A 13,075-nucleotide genomic window follows, 5' to 3' on the forward strand; every position below is an offset into this window, starting at 1 on the left:
TTAGTATACAGGTATGGAATAACATCATTGACGAGCAAGGGTGATGAAAGCAATATGAATAGAGAATCACAAGTGAAGTTTGACTCGCGCTTGATTTTATTATTTTTGCTCGATTTTATTACGTTTTTTTCGTGATCTGATAATGTCATAATCCATCAATGTACTTCGTTATTTTGCATTACAAGGTAGGGTCAACAATATCTAACGCACGTGGATTTTGCTTAGCAAACACATTTTACGATTCATTTTTATTTATATAGATAATACCAAAATAATGTACATTAATGATCATAATTTGCTAATTCTTACATATTCGCTGTGACTTATTTTTCAAGTGTTTTTCAATAAAAAGACGTCAAGATCGCTTACCTTCTTTCAAATGCTATAAAATCGAAGTATAGACCGTAATTCTCTTTTAACTAGATAAGATTTACAACGGTATGAGTCGTGAAAACCAAAATAAACTGATATGATAAAAATATCCGGGTTGTGAATTTAAAAAGAAATAATCAAAATCGTTACGTCAAATATGTTATCATGTTTAAAAATACATCAAATCGGCCTAATTAATCAGATAAATAAATTTTGACTTCTCATGCTTAAAAGTAGGTACGTTAATACCGGGTGGACTTTAACAGGAGCAAATAATTAAAATAAGGTCGTACCTACATGGTCAAACTGACGGTCGCTCAGTGACTTAATACAACAAACAAACTCTAAATAGTATCTATTGGCGATTGAAAATAAACATTCATACCTTTGTACCTTAAAACCAAGCTATAATAGTATTACTTTCCTATTGGAAGCACGAACCTCAAAAACAATAAATATTTATTTTATTAATTGACTCGGCACTTCAATGAATATGCAGTTTTTACCATGCGTACAGACGGGTCCATACCAACCGCTCAGACTCGGTATTACAAAGGTATAACTAACTAATGAGGGCTATTGTTTTTTTGTATTTCTAGATAGCGCCACTGTAGCGTGAAGTTTTTAAGCGTGGCTTTCAAAGTCTGTTATTATGGGCGTGAAAGTTTAGATTAAAATCATATTTAATATACTTTAAAACCGTACCATAAAAATATCGAGCAACCACAGTGATGCGTAGTCCTGTTTTGTCCGGAAAAAAAGGGAGGACAAAAGTTTCCGAAAGACAAAACTGTCTCAAAACACAGACATTCATTGCCCCGTAACGCATAATATTGCCATCATTAATTTCAGGTAATGCAAAATATTCACAAAATTATTCGAATTATAAATAAACCCGCGTAGCTCACCAAAAAACTATGAGATTTGATATTTCGAAGACCTCACGCTGTAGAGTGACTAGCGCCTCTAGCGGCGAATTCATACAAAATAGCCCTCATTAGCCCTTTTGCTTACGACTTCTGCTTCTGCAGATTCTGCCTGAGACGGAGTCACGGGCAACATCTAGTAACTAACTAAACAGTTACCGAAACAAGTATTTATTCATTAGTGCTCGTAGTAAATCAGCACGGGTATTTTAACACCTCAGAATTATGCTGAGGCAGTGTCCGATACACAACCGCAAAGTCACACTATCCTTCGTATTGTCTATTTTTACCCGACTGCAAGGAGAGGTATTGTTTTAGTGTTGGTGTTAATTCGTGTTATTGTTTGTCACTGTGGCCTAATCTAACCTAACCTAATGCACTTAAGTACTGAAAACCAGATGTCTCGCTCAGTCCTACGTCTCACTCTCACTTCCCCGCACTTCATTTGTTTTAAATTATTGTATTTTGTGTGATGGTTGTTTATTTTGTGTCGGTAAATAAAAAAATCTTACTTACTTACTAGTGTATTTCTTCACAGTTCAAAATCATTGTAAAGTCTCATTTATTTACTGTTTGGTTGTTTTTTTTGTGTGTTGGTTGCTTAGAGGAATCCCTAAGCTGTTTCAGCGTTGGAGGTGTGGTTGGTGTGGACCCGTAGGCACCACACGAGCATATGTAACCGCTGGCGTTGAATTGGAAAATTCAATCAATTTTACACGCGTGTGTTAATTTGCAGCACTGACGGGGTTTTTAGACGTGATGTAGAAGTTATGAATTAAAGTATGCAATTTGGTAATAACCAGAATGAACCACTTAATTGTGGTAGTCTAGTGGTTCGATCTGTAGCCTCTTAAGCAGAAGATAGAATAATAAAGAAGAATAAATAAATAAATATCATGAGATTGGTTTTTGGAGTCTTTTTGTATTTTTTATGTCAACTCCAAATTAGTTACTTTTACGGGTATCCCGTGAAACCATATCGAAAATACAAACTGAGACATGAATGCTGAATGGGTTCGATTCCCAGTGCTGGTCTCTTTTTCTGGTTTTTCTGTGCATCCATGTCTCAGTTTGATTTTCGAAATATCATGGGACACTGACACCAATTGACCTAGTCCCAAACTAAGCAAAGCTTGTACTATGGACACTAGGCAACGGATAAACATACTTATATAGATAAATACATACTTAAATACATACATATTAAACATCCAAGACCCGAGAACACATTCGTATTATTCATACAAATATCTACCCCAGCCGGGAATCGAACCCGGGACCTCAAGCTTCGTAGTCAGGTTCTCTAACCACTTGGCCATCCGGTCGTCAAGAAGGTAGAATAATTAATATTGAACTTGAATTTCTACATGACATGAACCAATGATATTAAGTACCTATATACCGACATTATCATGGGTATGAACGCATAATTACGTGTCGCATAGACGTAGAGTTACACCATAAGTGGTTGTAGACTACGACAAATATCAACGACTCCAAGAAAAATAAATTAAAAACAATAGCTAAAAAAACCAAAATTAATTAAAAATGTTAGATTATTCTGAAAAGTATTTAAAATACTGCCACAGAAATACATCGAAATCTGTTTCCATACGCAATTCCTAGTAATCAATTCGATGTCCTCCTTTTTGTGAAGTCGGTTAAAAATACAAAATAATCATCACAATAAATAAAGTAGTGTTTAGCCGGCAGATTAATGACGGTCTTATCATAGACAATGACAATCTCGACGAAACAGCGTGTCCAACAAAATTCATTAATTATTGTCACCCGAGCGACGACTTGGCGAAATTGATACGGTCCCTTTACTACTTGAGACATTGCACTATTTATTTAGTTAGTTGCCGAAAGTTTGCCTGTTCTTAACCCTCGACGCAAAAAAAGAGGGAGCGCTATGTGTGTCTGTCTGTGGCACCGTAGCTCTTAAACAGGTGAACTCATTTGAATGTGTTTTTTTTTGAAAGCAGGTTTTCTAATTTACTCTTATATGGGGTATTTATTTACACACAATATAAAAAAACACATTGAAATCGAGTCATACGTTTGAGAGCTACGATGCCACAGACAGACATACATTGGCATTAAGATTATAGCACCCTTTTCTCACGTCGGGGGTATAAAAAGCAAAGGGAAATAAAATAAAAATAATTCTACATCGAAAACTTGTAGTTACAAATATCACACAGATCGTTTCTGTTGGGCAAGCTGCCTATATGAGTATAAGCCTGGCTGTGTTTTCTCGTTGTATTGTAATGTCAATACGTTGACTGAAGAAATATTAGAGCCCTATGGTCGGTCACCTGTGGAACGGTCATTTATTTTTTTCAATTAAGTAAAATAGTTTTTGAGCTTTAGGGGCTGTTTCACTTGATTAGTCCATTGATTAGTCGAATGTTAACCGATTTAAGACTAATCAATGGGTAGTGAGTGATACAGCCCCTTTGAATCACTATTTGCGGGGTGCAATTTATCGGGATAAAAGGTATCATGTGTTAATTAACGTCATAAACTACCGGTATGTCAAATATAAAAATAAAATAAAATTGTGCTTCTGGTCAAATTGAACAAGAAAAGGTGGTAAAATAACAAAGGTTTCAAGAGGCATGCACTCGTTGAATTCAAGGATTTTGATCAAAATACTAAACAAGACCGTCTAACTTTAATTAAATTGATTTTGGGCAGTTAATAAACTTCCACAGGGTAAGAGAGTCTTCACATTAACCGATCTGATATCGGTGTCGGGCGCTACGATATCGGAGCAAGTAAAATATATCGGATCCGATAGCCAATCACACGATTTGAACGACAGGTGAATTATACCGAAGCAGCTGCTGCACCTAGATCCTGCAGGGCTACTACGAACCTTGCAAATCGATGTTCGTATCGCACCGTCCCTTTCACTCGCGTATTAAATGACATAAGCGTCAGCGGGACGGCAACATACAAAGTTCGAGTTTTGCCTTCGTGGTACAGGACGCTAATACTCGTATTATTTAATACGAGAGGGAAAGGGACGGTGATGTACGATCTCTCTCTCTCTCTCTCTCTCCTCTCTCTCTTCTTCAGCCCATAGCCACCCAATGCTGAGTGTAGGCATTCTGCATTGCTCGCCACTCGTCTAGGTCCAGTGCTCTCCTCATCCAGCACCTTCCCGCCACTTTGACCAGGTCGTCGGTCCACCTCATCTCCTGTCCACCAACGTTTCTCCGCCCGGTTCTGGGTCTCCACTCCATCACGGCCTTCCTCCGTCTTCCATCACTCCTACGGCCTATTTGTTCAGCCCACTTCCACTTCCTTTGGGTGTTGCCTTGGCTATATCGGTGAGTCTTGACGGTACGATACGAACTTCTATTTTCGAATGGCGCAGTAGTAGCCCCCCATAGATCACTGAATCGAAAAGTCGTCTTAGCAAAACCCAAATGATTTTAAAAGACACATCGAACGATATCCCACACTATTAGGTTAGTCGAAATAAAAAAATAACCCCCACTTTACGTCTATGGTACACTAAAAAAAATTTTTTTATTTTTTTTATTTTACCACTTTGTTGGCATGACTAATACGTATATTCATGCCAAATTACAGTTTTATACTATCTACTAACGGTCTCTGAGGTTAGCCGTAGACAGACAGATAGATAGACAGACAGACAGAGAGACAGACAGACAAACAGACACACGGCAGACTTGGCGAAACTATAAGGATTACTAATTGACAACAGAACCCTAAAAATGCAGTATTAATTTCTAAGTTTTAAATGTATGTACCTATCTGGATGAATACTCAAAGGTTTTGAATTAAATTTCCCAATTCCAAAATCTTAAACCGCAAGAACATTATTCATTTTTACCCAACATTGCTATTTAAGTTCTAAAAAAACGTAATTATTTTTCATAAACACAACCCCGTTTGAGCTGAGTACACATCTGTGTATGAATTTCATCTCATCAATCAATGTACAATATGTACACGCCCTAATGGGAAAAAGCAAAGTAACTCACAGCCGCGTAAAAATAAATATGAATAATTTTAAGTAACAATTTCAGCTGTTGTAGATTTTTGCTTGGAAATAATTCAACATATTCAAATGAATAGAAATACAAATAATTTATTCGTCATACAGGTTAGTTTAGTTTAGTTTATTTATTCACTCAACATTGTTATAAATTTTATAATATTACATTATATAAATACATTAAGTCACATTATATATTAGAATTTATGCTGAGATCGTTAAACAGCTGGTACGATAATATAGACTTGTATAATTATGATGTGTTCAAGGGATAGACAAATATAAATGTCTTGTAGGTAGGCATATTCAGTTCATGCAGTAAATTAATAATCCATATTTATTATAAATGCGAAAGCGATTTGTATGTGTTTGTCCGTCTTTCACGCTGAAACGGAGCGACGGATCGACGTGATTTTTGGCATAGAGGTAGTTTATGGGCCAGAAAGTGGCATAGGCTACTTTTTATCCCGGAAAAATGCACAGTTCCCGAGGGAACGGCGCGCGATAACCGAATTAAAAGCGGGCGAAGCCGCGGGCAAAAGCTAGTTATAAATAAATAATCATAATAAAATTTATTTATTCAAATAACAAGGATCCATCATTTGTTAGTATTACTTATAAATATGTTACATATACTATACATAATGTATTATATACATAATGTGGTCTTAAAAAATGTTATATTATCACTCATATACTACTGCATTGAATAGTAGGCCTGAAGTTTGTCGAAGATCTTGGATACCATGCCTAATACGATTTTAGCAAGTAGTGCAATGTATGACGAGGATTGTGTGGTAAAACCCAATAACTCAAAATAATAATTCTGTAAAAAAATCGAATTTAAACTTTTACATAGAGTGTTATAGGCTAAATATAATAATAACACAGTGTTATTTTTTTGCAACGGTTAATTTTGTCTTATCGGGTTTGACCACGCAACCCTCGTGTGTTAATTATATCTTTTTGGCGAGCTCTCCTAAATACAGGAAATTTGGTTTCTGTTACATTTTATAATATAAAGATATGACAGGGGACCGGTTGAACAAACGAAGCTTAAACTTAAATAAAGTTTACGCATGTAGTTCTTAAAAGGAGTGCAGCTTGCTCGGTTCTTCGAAGCAGCGTCAAGTTAGTAACTCAAATAGTACGAATGTTGACTATAGCCAGTGGAACGACGATCAGTTGGCTATAAAAAAGTACCTAACTATATAGATAAATTATAATTTATATGGAATTCTGCGAATTAGAGATTAAAAAGTTGCAAGTATACTTTGGTTGCGCAGATTATAATAACACACACACAATACACAAACGCACGTACGCACGCAATGTCTGTCTTAAGTGTCAAATCAAAATTTTCGTCAAACTTTTGTCAACTTTACAATTAGACCTTTACCAGAAGTTATATCATCTAAGTAAAAAAAAAAAATATATCGATTCAGCGAAAAGTTAACCAGGCAGTTTGTAACAATGAACTGAACCGTCTGTCGATATTATTAATAACCAAGAAAAACAAGGTATGTAAACTTTTCCAGGACCTTAATAAGTTCCACTGATGCACACAGACACAAAACAGATAAGTAGGTTACAGAAATCAATCTACATACAAAGTGCGCTCGAGCAACGCACACATAGATACTGTTTACGGACAAGATATTATGTCGGACCGGGTGGGACCAGTACGAGCTCGAGTGCTATCCGCTTGAGACACGCGTCGGTGAACTTTTTTATGCAATAATGGAGAATGCGAATTTATTACACTTTCTAATATAATAATCGTGCATTTCGCCAATGTCGAAATCGTCGCAAGATATTTTCAGTGATAAATTTGTAATATAACAATGACAAACATTAAAATATTTTAGTTATTATTAAATATAAAATCAAACAACTAGATACGACTGCCACTACCTCAATCGTTTTTTTTGTGCATAAGCCATAGTTGACAACCCTAGAGCGACCGCCGAGCGTAGGTATGAAAAGTGAAGTACATACATGAGATTGACTTCTGTACTTATCTGTTTTATGGCACAGGTATTATCTAAAAACGAGAGGGCTGTTTTTAAACGTTAGTTAAAATGTTGGTTGCCTGAACTTGTTTGCAAGAAAATCTTAGTCTTAGTTTAAAGTCGCGTAGTTCGTAGCGAGGCTTTATGAATGATTCATTGCAACAGGTTCTGAAGCATAACGTATTACGTTTAAAATTTCGGTTCTTTTATTGTACTCGCAGTATCTACTTTTGTATCTGATATCCTGTCAATCGTTCAAAGGTTAACTGGAAGAGATTCCTTTAAGGTTCGCATTTGTACATCTTATTATCGTGTGTTTTGATATTGTCATGTGTTTTATGTACAATTAAGAGTTTTACAATACAATACAATACGTATACGGGATCTTCGATAAACGTTTTTATGCTTACAAAAAATATCTCAAAATCTACAGGATGGTCAATCCATATAGGACAGTGGCGAGATAAGTCAAAAACTGTCAAGAGATGGGTAATTTTGGCAATCATGGTGTCGATTTTAGATTAAAAAAAATGCATTTTTTTATCTATCTCGCCCACGGAGTTATCTCCATTGCAGTAATTCCTATTCAGCGCGAATCAAATCCCGTATCATCATGGCAAAAGGGAACCGTGGCTGAAATAAATGTAAGCTTCTAGAACAAATTAGAATGGGCTTAATTTTGTTCTAATATTTTTTTTTCGTTAAAGAATCTTGATTCTACACACAAATTGATCAAAATATCAAAATTCCGGGATTAAATAAGTGAGTTTGTGTGCGTGCGTGCGGCGCGCGCGCGTGCGTGTAGGTGTGTGTGTTGTGCAAAACGATTGACTTTGAATATGCAATAGGCAAAGGATAAGAAAAGGTCTGTACACATTACATCCTATCACAGAATATATAATAGTACTAACGTACAGAACACGCTCCGCCCCGCACCGGTTCGAGTTACCCTACCCCTCAAGCGCAGATTGCAGAAAAAACCGTAGGAACAGGGTGCGCAACGCGATGTATGCCGGCCGCACGGCACTAAGTGCGTTAGCAATAATTTTGCGAAATGGTAACGGTACCCTACCTACTTTCTTTTGTAAATAAATAATGATTTCTGAAATCGCGATTAATACATGAAATAACAACCTACCGAATAATTCGTTTAAGTTTGTAGTCTTATATATCTATTGTAATTGAAAATAATAATGCTTAAATAAACAGACAGACACATTTTAAGTAGGTTTAAATAAATAGGTAAGATTGAGGATTACATTTATTTGCACATATCTAAGCCATACCTACATATACCTTTACTTATAGTACTAGTGTTTTGCGGGAGGTACGATAAAATTTCCATAACGAGGATTTTACATTAAAATCAATTTTTAAACAGTAAACTCTAAAAAAAATACATTTTTCTTTACTCCTCATCTACGTTCTTGCTCTAAGCTATTAAAGTACTGAACCCTAGCACTAAAGGGGTCAGGTCGCAGGGGTCACAGTGGTGCATTCAAGCCTGCACCGGATGGTATCAAAGGGGCTTTCACACGGTATCTTCAGACGAGCCATCTCGTGTGTTTTCACGTGTTGCGACGCTTTAGAATACATTAATGAGCATGTAATGAAGCCGAGGACGGGTTTGAAAACGGGTAAGTAACGGATATAAGTTAGCTAAGTCTCTCCCAGCCTACGTCCCACTGCTGGGCACATGCCTCCTCTCAGAATGAAAGGGCTTGGACCGTAGTTCCCACTCGGCCCAGTGCGGATTGGGAACTTCACACACACCATTGCATTACTTCTAAGGTTTGTGCAGGTTTCCTCACGATGTTTTCCTTCACCGAAAAGCTCGAGGTAAATTTCGCAGATGAATTTAGAAAAACTCAGAGGTGCGAGCCGGGGTTTGAACTCACGATCCTCTTGAGAGGCCATAGGTCAAACAACTCGGCCACCACGGCTTTCTAAGTTAGCAAAGTAATTGAAAGAAAAAATATCAAAGTCAAAGTTAAAATATCTGACGAATAGCCAAGTAGTTAGAGAACCTGACTATGAAGCTTGGGGTCCCGGGTTCGATCCCCGGTCAGGACAGATATTTGTATGTATGTATGTATGTAAACTCTTTATTGTACAAAAGAAAAGAAACAAAACACACTTGACAAACTTTGAGATACTTGTACAAAGGCGGACTTATCCCTTGAAGCTTTAGCTTTATCCTTTTATTTGTATGAATAATACGAATGATTGGTCTTGGACGTTTAATACTTATGTATTTAAGTATGTTTTATCTACCGGGTGGGCCCCTGTAACAGGAGCAAAAAATTAAAACACAGGTTCTGCTACTCAAATGGAACTACTTTAGTTCTGCAACTTTCAAAAATTAAGTAATTTCATCATTATGATTATTCTAAACAAATTAGCCCTCCTATTCAGCGTAGTTAACAGCGTGGCTTAGAGCAACGCGGGCTTCCTATCGGAAATTCGGTAATTGTAATTGTATTCTATGCATTTTTATTTGTGAAATTTCAGTTTCGATTATGTATTTCAACCATTATAACAAACATACTGTAAATATGTTGATTGATGTTTCATTTAACTAATTATTTTTTTATAATTTTATGTATTTTGAACGTAAACATTATCAACATATTAATTTTGTGCCATATGACTAGGAACCGTTATGAATTGTAACTAATTATATCGGGTGTGGCCTGTAATATGAGCAAAAAATTAAAACATAGATCATACTATGATCTATTCGTAAAGAGTATGATCTAAAGCAACCAACGATTTATAAAACATTTATTTTACAATTCTGATTTATCAAGAACATTTTTTTGCTAATAGTTTGAACTAGCAACAGTGACCAGTTTCATTATATGATGCCCCAGCGTGTAAAGTCTCTCACGATTCCACGGATGCGTTCCTGTGCTAATTCATTTGGCTTGATAACCATCTCCGTTATATTTGCGTCTATCTTCGGGGCATCTTCAGGAGCCACCGTTACCAAAGGCGCCATGGCAAGCCCGAGGATAAGAGCCATTGGCCTCGACTGAAAAAAATATAATAGGCTTTGTTGGAGGTTTAAGAACTTGTCTGTCCCCATACAATGATTTTTTGAACTACCCTATGTTCACAACTTATCATAAGTAAGATTTTTTTATTGCTACTTAAACTGCGGTCTATCAAATAATAATAGAACAATGAGTTACATTGGATTCTGACGATTACCCCAAAATGCCTTTTTGTTTTTCCTTTTTGTACAATAAAGAGTATAAACAAACAAACAAACAAATGCTTTGTATATGTCGGCGGCCAATTGTAAAATCCGCCAGATCACGAAATTCCTATGCCAGGCATATCACGACGTGCCTGAGAAATAATACGGCAGATCGATTAGAGCAACGCATTCATCAATATTCCTAGCTCTATACCGGACACATCGTGACAATGCCGAAAAAAAAATTAAGGTACGACGAGCGAAGCGAGGAGTGGTCAGTATGAATTGTGACCACAACGCATGAGCCGAACGAGTGAAGCGAGCGTGCCGCGGCAGCGGCCGGCGAAGTGCCAGAACTGATATGGCGGCGTTTCATGATATGCCTAGGAATTTCATGATCTGCCTAAACTAGCAAAATCATGAAATGATGGTGTTTCATGATATGCCTAGGAATTTTATGATCTGCCTGAACTTCACAAGGCAAATCGTAAAACGGTGAGTTTTCAACAATATGGCGGCTGTCCCTTAGCCAACTCAAGAACTGGCGCCATTTCACGATATGCCTAGGAATTTCGTGATCTGGTGGACTTTACGATCGGCCGCCGACATACTTATACATTGTTTTTTCATCAATTGGGCATGTATTGGTCGTAAACGTTTTTTTTTATGAGGATCAGAATGATCTTAAACCTTTTTCAATTCACCAATAAATAACGCACATTGGTTTATTAGACTGAAATTGAGGAGTCAATTCCATTCGTGTTAACAAAACAGAAATCATCCTTACCTCTATCAAATCATTGTCAAAGTTTTTTCTCGGATATACCTTCTCTACATCAATATTTAGTTTCTGCAAGGCCACACTTAGTTCCGTGTAGTAGTGATCCAAAAGACGTTGGTAGTGGAGCCGGCGAAACTCCTCATCAGAGCCAGAAAAAATGAAATACATGAAATCACTCACTGGGTTACCCATCTTCAGAGTTTGGAAGTCCAGAGGTACAATCTGGAGTTTGCCGTTCTGTAACAAAGAAATGAATATGATTTGGAAACATCTGGTAGATGAGCATAATTCGTTCTTAGTTGTTTTTGTATACCATCGTGAAATAGCTTTTACTCGTATTCTTTTATTACTTTCCATAAACAACTAATACTTCATAGATTTGCAACTTCATCTCAAAGAATTCGTGTATCGCTATCCCGTGGGAACTATGTTATTATCTGGAATAAATGAAGCCTATCTCTATTGAAGGATATCAAATTTTCTCTACATCAATATATTAAAGCGAAACTAATAAACAAACTTAACTTAACATCTTGTCATAAGTTAGGATTGTTACTTTTAACATGTTGGTAACATATTTCTTTGGTAATGACTAATTGTGATCAAATGTAAACCTTCATTTTTTTTGCCTCATCAATGTTAGTAGCTTTATCTACTACATTATTATCATTACAATCAACAAATAACTCACCCGACGCTTCTGCATTAAATTGCTGGGCCTGTAATCTCCATGAATCAACATAGTTTTGTCTTCCATAAAACGTTTCATAGATTCCGCCAATATTTCCGTCTGTGAAAAATATTTCCGTACTCTATCCGCTTGTTCCGCGGTAACAACTTCACAACTGTTGTTGATGACTTGTTGCAGAAAGATCTGCATCAACCCATTTTTTGAAAGTATGTCAACATAAAAAGGGGCCACCATTTTCTCAAATTCTGCGGGATTCTCATTCCGTAATGCTAGTCCTAAGGCGTGGAATCTGGCCATTTGTTGCACAGATGCTGCTGCGTACTCCCAGTTATAAGTTTTCATCCTATCAAAATTGCCAAAACCACTTGCTTCTAAATTCTCGAGCACCAAAGTTTCTTCCAACCTAGTAAGCACATGACCGTAATATTTAGGGATTACTAACCTGTGCTCTGCAGGGACATTGTTTTTCTGATATAGCCTCTCAAAGTTAACGGCCAATTCTGTGTAGAATACACTTTCTTTCATATACACTTTAGCCATCATTTCATTTTGAACTCTAATTTCCTCACCCAAGTTGGCCACTTTAGCAAATAAATTCAGATTTGGCTTGAATGATTCTGATATCGTTGCCAAATATAAACAAGTTGTATAATTAGCTCCTCCTGATGATATTGGTTTAATGTCAATGCGAGCATCTTTGTAACCTTGCTCTTTTGATATTCTTTGAAGTACATTTCTTAATTTTTCTTCGGAATTCGCCATTTTTTTATTTTTATTAATGAATAGGACTATCTGATAACTTGTTGTTTTTATAGTGATAAACCAGTTCGATTCCTTTATTTATCAATAGTATGATGATAAGAAAAATAGGATAATTAACAATATTTCAAGTAGTTGGTACTTGTGGATAAAATATACAGTTTTGCTGTGTATCGGAAATCGTTTGATGCTTAATTCAAAAGGGTTAAAAGGTTGATTTATACTACACCGTTGCCGTATCTTTTAAAACGTTAGGCAGATACTTGGAATTATTACAGACACGAACAATAATAAAT

The 13,075-nt window shown here is 36.4% G+C and overlaps 1 protein-coding gene across 1 annotated transcript; it reads right to left on the reverse strand.

The window, feature by feature from the left end:
- Positions 1 to 10,203: 10,203 nt before the first annotated feature.
- Positions 10,204 to 12,824, reverse strand: LOC141435047 (uncharacterized). Its single transcript, XM_074097567.1, has 3 exons — positions 12,021 to 12,824; positions 11,321 to 11,566; positions 10,204 to 10,380 (listed from the first exon to the last, which is right to left on the reverse strand). Exons 1-3 carry the CDS (start codon positions 12,780 to 12,782, stop codon positions 10,204 to 10,206), a joined length of 1,185 nt encoding a protein of 394 aa, XP_073953668.1. The 5' UTR covers positions 12,783 to 12,824.
- Positions 12,825 to 13,075: the final 251 nt, after the last annotated feature.

The sequence above is a fragment of the Choristoneura fumiferana genome, chromosome 14 (assembly GCF_025370935.1).
Source record: "Choristoneura fumiferana chromosome 14, NRCan_CFum_1, whole genome shotgun sequence".
Lineage (NCBI taxonomy): Eukaryota > Metazoa > Arthropoda > Insecta > Lepidoptera > Tortricidae > Choristoneura > Choristoneura fumiferana.

Bases quoted from the DNA above. Each gene is read 5' to 3' on its own strand.
- LOC141435047 (XM_074097567.1), bottom strand. From the start codon at position 12,782: ATGGCGAATTCCGAAGAAAAATTAAGAAATGTACTTCAAAGAATATCA. The intron at 11,567-12,020 runs GTGAGTTATTTG...TCTTTGTTACAG, and splicing joins ATTTAATGCAGAAGCGTCGG to AACGGCAAACTCCAGATTGT. The intron at 10,381-11,320 runs GTTTTGTTAACA...TATTTTTTTCAG, and splicing joins TAGAGGTAAGGATGATTTCT to TCGAGGCCAATGGCTCTTAT.